The 7,708-nt window shown below is 51.5% G+C and overlaps 1 protein-coding gene across 1 annotated transcript; it reads left to right on the top strand.

Annotated features, from left to right (window-relative positions):
* Positions 1 to 5,516: 5,516 nt before the first annotated feature.
* On the top strand, positions 5,517 to 6,404 carry LOC135205159 (uncharacterized protein K02A2.6-like). The gene has a single exon (XM_064235524.1). It carries the CDS (start codon positions 5,517 to 5,519, stop codon positions 6,402 to 6,404), a length of 888 nt encoding a protein of 295 aa, XP_064091594.1.
* The last annotated feature ends 1,304 nt before the right edge of the window (positions 6,405 to 7,708 follow it).

The following is a 7,708-nucleotide window of genomic DNA, read 5'->3' as shown; positions in this document are numbered from 1 at the left end:
GATGTATTCGGGGTCTTCCGTTCGCTCGGGGTGGGAGATTTTTTCCCCCCCACCCTGGGCGATCGGGACCCCCCCCCCCCCCCACCCCCCCCCCCCCAGTTAACCCGACCTTTTCTTCCTCAGGTGTGCATGCCGCGGGTGGCGATCTCGGACAGGTCTGGTACTCTCTTGGGCTCCCAGGTGCACCAAGCATTCAGGGGCTGCTGTACCATCTAGTAGTGCGTGGATCCAGGCCGGTCACCAATGGACCAGAGACATTGACCTCAACAACGGTGTCGACGCTGGATTACGCTGCTCCTCCCCACCTGGTGTATACACAGCACGTGGCTACAGGTTACCCCAACAGCTGCAGTCCAGGCTCCGCTGCTGGGTTTGCCGAGGAGGGAGGTCACCCCGCCGCCTGGTTTCGCTGCCCTCGCCCCAGCTCCTGACTTTCGGTGTCCCAAGAGTTCCCCTCTTGACCTGCTGCCAGTACCGATGATGATGCTGGCTCCTGTACCGCCACCAGTTCCCATTGCTGCCGCTCCTGTACCAGTTCCTGCCTTCGTCGCTCCAGCCCGTGGTGTTGCTGCCCTCACCACAGGTCCCTCCGGACAGGTGCAGCTGGACCCTGTTAGAAGAGGAAGGTATTGTCGTCTTCGTCGTCGTCTGCAGCTGCCTCTTACCCTTCGACTTCCAAGGCCCCACAGCCAAGGAAGAAGGTTTCCTCCTCCACCCCCAAAGAATCTCGCTCAGAGACCTCTAAGGGTCTGTCCCACTCCGGTGGGACAGTTGGGACTTCCGCTGGTCCTCCTGTTCCTTCGGGAACGGGGCCTCTCTCTCCTTCCGCAAGGAGGAAGATGGGGACCGGAGGGGTACTAGCTAACACCGGCACCTCCTCGCCTGGCACCAGAGGTTCTGCCTTGACGCCAAATACCGTCTTGGCCGCTCATTCGCGAGAGGTACAGAGTGTACAATCGCCTGCGGGTGACCGTGCAGCCAGGGTCCAGGCAGCCAAGCCAGCTTGCCGCCAGGGCCCAGGCACGGAACGGAAGACTGGTGGCAGTCGCTCAGGCGACTCCAGCTAGGCCAGCGATCGCTCTCGCTCCGATCCGCCGGTTGCTAGGGTTGATGCGACGGTCCCCCCAGACCGTACGCGGGTTGAGGTGAGGAAGAGGTCCCCCTGGTCACCAGGAGCAGCCAGGTACTGTGACGCGCCATGAGGACGGGCCATGCTCCCACCACGACAGTGGACTCTGGTAGTCCCTTGACCGTCGCTCCCACCGGGACTAGATGGATAGGGTGACTGGTAGCAGCTCTCCTGATGCTCGGAACTGTCGCTACCGTTCTCGGTCCAGCGGTTCTTCCCAGGGAGACCACGCAACTAGGCCTGCAGCTCAATCGTCACCGCGGGTTGGCGATCACCTGCACAGCCCACAGTGCACCGGTTCTGCTGGTGGGCAGTGGGAGGAGCGTCAGGTCTTCCTCTCTTATCCCTTCAAACTCCTTGGCTACACCGGAAGGAGCGAGGCGATTAGGAGTGACCGCTAGGAGTGCGCTTCTCGCACTCCCTCTGTAGGTACATGAAAAAGACGCATTTCACATGTACCAGTATTATTATGTTATTATTATGTTCAAACATTATTTCACATGTTGCTCGCCATTAGAGTATCCCATGTTAAGTCCAGTAATATGATGTGGCAACATTTAAGTATTGGCAACATTGTAATTATTGCTCTCGCGAGGCAGTCTCTTCTCGTCTGTCTGTTTGTTAAGCTGACTGCTGTTTGTCCCCTGGATCTTGTATATATTTCTACAATAGACATTTAGAACCTACATTTAAGTTGTGTCCTTGCCCCTCCACTTAAGGTTAAGGAGTTTACCAACACATACATGGGCGCTAGAAATTTGGAAGTGTCGTATTGTGTGAGTTTATCAAGACTTGGACATCGGTAACCGGACGGTCATGGCCATATTGGATGTTCAGTTCAAATGTGCTTTCGTGTCCCAGCTGATTTATTCTATGTCATGTGCAGTGTAGTGCCTCAAGTACTCAGTGAAGTGTTGTGCAGTGCATTGTGCTTTTATAGTGCCTTTTTTGTGTGCTCAGTGATTTGTTATGTTATTTTATTGAGTACGCATTTATTCTGTTGTGGCTTTGCCGGAGCACCGACTGTCACACCCGCACTCATGCCATGTCACGGGATAACTGAGTCTGATCTAGTCGACTTGGCAACCTCGCCTTGGATGTGAGCTGCCGTAGGCAGACACTATCGCTCAATAGTCCCCTCGTTGGCTGACGTATTTCTCGCACATACGCACACACTCACGCTTCAACGAATTTTATTTATTATTCTTGTATCAGACGTTTTGGGATAATTTTAATAATTTTGTTGGAACTTTATTCTTGCGCACTGCACATTGACAATAATGACGGACTCGAAAGGTATGCCTGCAGACCATTTAGAAGAGCCCACAGAACAGTGGCAATTCAGTAATGTGGGCGCCCACACTCTGAGTGTTGGGGGAGTGTTGGAGCATCCAGTCTCTCCCTCCCCACCACTCTTAAGCCCCCACTACCAGCCCACACCTACCTCTCAAGCTACTGGGACAGATTTCCTCGCTTTGATTAAGTTTTTAGAGGAATCTCGCTTGTATGAGGATGAGAGAAGAAGAAGGGAAGATGAAACAAGAAGACAAGACAGACAATGTGAAGAAGAAAGAAGAAGGGAACAAGAAGCAATTCGCCTTAGAGAAGATGATCTTAGAAGAGAAGAGGAGAATGCAAGGTTTACTGCCCTCATTCAAACTCTTGCACCAATCATCCATTCTCACTCAGGTACCCTTACACCTGGCACAGAGGTGGTTTCGAACTCCAGTCAACCCTCTCTTCCACCACCACAGAAAGCAACCGCGCAAACGCCACCCCCACTGAAGGCAGATGCAACATTCCAGATGTTCAGGGAATGGAGACGTCGGTGGGATGACTATGCGGTCATGGTGGATCTTTCTAAGCTTCCACGGGAAAAGCAAATGATCCAGATGAGGATGTGTTTAACCCTGGAAACGCAGCGTGTTTTTAAACACACACTTCAAATATCTCCCTCTACAGATAAGCCTGTAGATGAAGTCCTGGACGCCTTACAGTCACATATAAAGGGTTTAAGGAATGAAGTACTTCGACGAAGAGAGTTACTTAGCTGCAAGCAATCGGAAGGAGAATCTTTCGCTGATTTCTATGTGAAACTTCGACGCCTTGCGGAAGAAGTTGATTTATGCCCAGGTACCGCCGTCGCATGTGAAGAGACCCAGCTGAAAATGATTATCTTGATGGGCATTCGAGACACGGACTTGGTTCAGAAGTTGATCGCCTTGGATGCCAATTCTTCTTTGCAAGATTTCATCACCACCTGTCAGTCGTATGAGGCAGCTAAAACTGCAACTTCTGCCATACGTGCCCCACCCAATCAGCTGTGTGCTGTTTCGGCCTACAAGAGAAGCAAGAAGTCAAGCGGAAAGCATCCACCTTCGCCGAAACCCTCGAACCCAGCAACTTGGTGCTAGTACTGTGCTCGTCAGCATGATCAAGACAAAATGCCCCCTGCGGCCAACAGTACTTGTAAAGCTGCGACCGCGTTGTTCATTGGTCCAGGACCATGAAGTGTCCTGCCAGCAAGGTCCAGTGCCGTCTGTGTCACCGCATTGGACACTTCGATAAGTGTTGTAGGGAGAATAAGAAGAATCTTCGTCAGGACAGATCTTCAAGCAACAGTGGTGCCTCTTCAGTCAACAACAAATCGCAAGATTCAAGGACCAGCTGTCGTCGCCTAGGATCGCCTCGCACCATTTCCAAGACACCCAAACCTATCTGTGTCCTCTTGTCGTTTGGCGATGTTAAGTCTCGCATTAACATGTTACCAGACACAGGTGCCGATGTCACTGTTATTGGAAAGCAGCACCTTGACACATTGGGTATCTCCAGGAGCTGTTTGCAGACGCCTCCGCAAAGTGCGACGTTCACCCGCGGATGGATCTCCAATGTCACCTGCTCTGGGTATATTACAAGCTACCCTTACACTAGGCAAGCGATCCTGTCTCGCCAGGATTCAAGTGCATGAAAATGTGGAATTTCCACTTTTATCCTATGGTCATTGTGAGGAACTGGCCATAATATCTCCTGATTTCCCTAAACCTATTTTAGAAGTCAAACACGTTAATAGAGTCAAGGAGCTACCCATCTCAGCGACCACATCACCTTCAGCAGCAAAGGAATACTTTCTTCAAGAGTTTCAAGATGTGTTGGTCTCGAAAGAAGAGTTGAAGACAGTCTCCTCTCAAGCCTATGGCTGGTCCTCCCATGAGAATCCACCTTAAGGATGGTGCAGTGCTTTTGCCATCCACACCCCAGACAAATTCCATTCGCTTTTAAGGACCAAGTCAAAGAAGAGCTTGACTCCATGGTGGCCCAAGGGATAATCAAACCTGCTGGTGATGACCCATCAGTTTGGTGCCACCCTCTCGTTGTCATTCCCAAGAATGGGACAGGAGTACGAATTACTGTCGATCTGACCAAGTTGAATAGCCAGGTTTCTCGTCCAGCCCATCCTTCACCCACACCCTACGCCGCTATTCGCAGTGTAGGCCCGAAGGCTCGTTATTTCACCACAGCTGATGCTCTCTATGGTTACTGGCAGATGGAACTGGCAGAAGAGATCAGCATTTAACCACCTTTATACGCCATATGGTCGGTTCATACATTGCAGAGGACCGATGGGCTTCGCAGCTACTGGGAGCACGCCTTCTGCTGCGAGTGATATGGCCCTTCAAGGTGTCCAAAACTGTGTTAAGGTCATAGACGACCTTCTCCCACGACGAAGACTACGCTACACACCTTCGCCGTATCCACGAAGTGCTCACCCGGTGCCGCAAGTTTGGGATCACACTCAACAAGGATAAATTTGTGGTCGCTGCACCCTCCGTGAATTTCTGTGGGTACAATCTCTCAGGAGACGGCATCTCAGCTGATAAGCAGAAAGTCAGTGCCATCAAGGATTTCCCAACCCCTGCTAACCTGACAGACCTCAGATCGTTTATGGGATTGGTCAACCAGTTAGCGGAGTTCATTCAGCCTGACATCTCCATTGCAGCCCAACCTTTACGTCCCCTTATGAGTCCCAAGAGAACATTTGTTTGGACCCCCGACCATGATGAAGCATTTCAACGTGTTAAGTTAGCTCTCACCAGTCCACCAGTTCTCGCCCTCTTTGACCCAGACCTACCTGTTGTTCTTCAGACGGACGCTTCACGCCTCCACGGCATTGGATATGCCCTCCTGCAGGACCATGGTAATGGACACCTGCGTCTAGTTCAGTGTGGTTCTCGGTTTCTCGCTGATGCAGAGACACGATATGCCACCATCGAGCTTGAGATGCTAGCCGTTGTCTGGGCATGTCGAAATGTAGGCTATATTTAGCAGGCCTACAGAATTTTACTCTGATGACGGATCACCGGCCCCTCATACTATTCTGAACAGTTATATGCTGGATGCCATCGAGAACTCTCGTCTCCAGCGCCTCAAGGAGAAAATCTCGCCCTACATCTTTACAGCTGTGTGGCGTGCGGGTAAGTTGCTGTGCATCCCAGATGCATTGTCTCGCGCCCCAGTCAGCCACCCCACACAGGAGGACGAGATCTCGGGTGCTTCTTCCGCTGCTCATCTTCGAACTGTCATGGCTGTGAACGCCGTTACGCTTTCAGACGAGTCTCCAGCTCAGGATCCCGACAGGATACTTCAGGATCTTCGTGACGCAGTGAAAGCAGATCCTGCGTATACTCATCTACTCGATTGTGTCACATCAGGATTTCCTCGCAACAGATATGACCTTCACAATTCCTTACTTCCTTATTGGAAACTACGTGAAGATCTCTACGCCGATGGTGACCTTGTCCTGTATGGAGCAAGGGTTGTAGTTCCTGCCGCTCTCCGTCGTCGCACCTTGTCCCACTTGCATGACAGCCACAGAGGTGTGGAAGCAACCAAGTGCAGAGCAAGGCAGTCAGTTTTCTGGCCTGGCATTGACTCTGATATTGCCAACACAGTCAGAGCTTGTGAGGCATGTCAAACATTGCAGCCATCTCAGCCGCAGGAACCTCTAATGAATGACGACAACCCGACAAGACCTTTCAAGTCCGTCTCAGCCGACTTCTTTGTTGTTGCAGGGAAGTCTTTCCTCGTCGTCGTCGATCGCCTGTCAGGATGGCCTGTTGTCGCACCCTGCCAAGGCGATACTACCACTTCCAATACTATCAGGATCTTCCGCCGCTATTTCCGTGAAGTTGGTGTCCCCCTTCGCCTAAGGACAGATGGAGGCCCCCAATTCACCAGCGCAGAGTTCAAGGATTTTATGAAGCGATGGGGAGTTTGACACATGGTAACCTCACCCCACTACCCACAATCGAATGGTCACGCTGAAGCCGCTGTGAAGTCGATCAAGCACCTCATCTCAAAACAGCCCATCTGGCAACATTGATTGTGAAGCATTTGACCGAGGCTTATTGGAGCTCAGAAATACTCCTAACTTTACTGGACGCTCAACTGCCCAGATCCTGTATGGCTGTCCTCTCAGGTCATGTATCCCTGCCCACCCTCAAGCATTCTCCAAGGAGTGGCAGGTCAAGACCGAAGATTGTGACCGCCGTGCTGCCGCTCGTTACAAGCAGGTAAAGACCAAGTACGACAAGCATGCCCACCCCTTACCCACGTTGAGTGTCGGACAGCAAGTTCGGATTCAAGACCCGACCTCTCATCGTTGGGACAAAGTTGGCACTGTCATGGGTCATGGAAGGTCAAGAGACTATCAAATTCGTCTCCCTAGTGGTCGTGTGTGGTGGCGTAATCGTCGTTTTCTTCGCCTGGTGCCACCCACTAATAGTGACCCCTTTCTCCCTATCCCTGTGGCCCCTAGCCAGGACCTAGAAAGAGAGTCCTTAGTCAGTATTCCTCCAGTAAACCCACGTCGTTCCCAAAGACTCATGGAAAAGGAGTCCGCTCGAGAATGCGCTACGAGCGTGAGGGGGAGGGAGGTGTAGGTACATGAAAAAGACGCATTTCACATGTACCAGTATTATTATGTTATTATTATGTTCAAACGTTATTTCACATGTTGCGCGCCATTAGAGTATCCCATGTTAAGTCCAGTAATATGATATGGCAACATTTAAGTATTGGCAACATTGTAATTATTGCTCTCGCGAGGCAGTCTCGTCTCGTCTGTCTGTTTGTTAAGCTGGCTGGTGTTTGTCCCCTGGATCTTGTATATATTTCTACAATAGACATTTAGAACCTACATTTAAGTTGTGTCCTTGCCCCTCCACTTAAGGTTAAGGAGTTTACCAACACATACATCCTCCACAAGGGCCTACAAACCTGGCACGGTCCTGGGACCGACCAGATCGTACGCCCAAGTGGTTGGAGGGGACCAAGAGGGGTCTTTCGTGGTTCCTCCTGTGGAAGGAGGAGGGTCTCAGGAGGCGTTCTCCCTGGATGGACTTGCAGTCACTCCCGAGATCCAGAGATCTTTCGCTGAGGTTATCGCACTGATTCGTCAGCACAATGACCTCGGGAAAGGATCGGTGCTCCCGTCCTCTGAGCCTACATCTAGGCTGGAGTCGTTCTGGGGCGCAAAGAGGTAGGTCTGCCCCAATCAGACTGGCAGGTCGTCCAAGCTGC

Source organism: Macrobrachium nipponense, chromosome 48 (assembly GCF_015104395.2).
Source record: "Macrobrachium nipponense isolate FS-2020 chromosome 48, ASM1510439v2, whole genome shotgun sequence".
Lineage (NCBI taxonomy): Eukaryota > Metazoa > Arthropoda > Malacostraca > Decapoda > Palaemonidae > Macrobrachium > Macrobrachium nipponense.
Note: the sequence above shows the minus strand (reverse complement) of the source record. Positions and strands in the feature narration are given on the sequence as shown.

What these genes read in the sequence shown, in the direction of transcription:
- LOC135205159 (XM_064235524.1), top strand. Translation starts at nt 5,517, where the DNA reads ATGCTGGATGCCATCGAGAACTCTCGTCTCCAGCGCCTCAAGGAGAAA.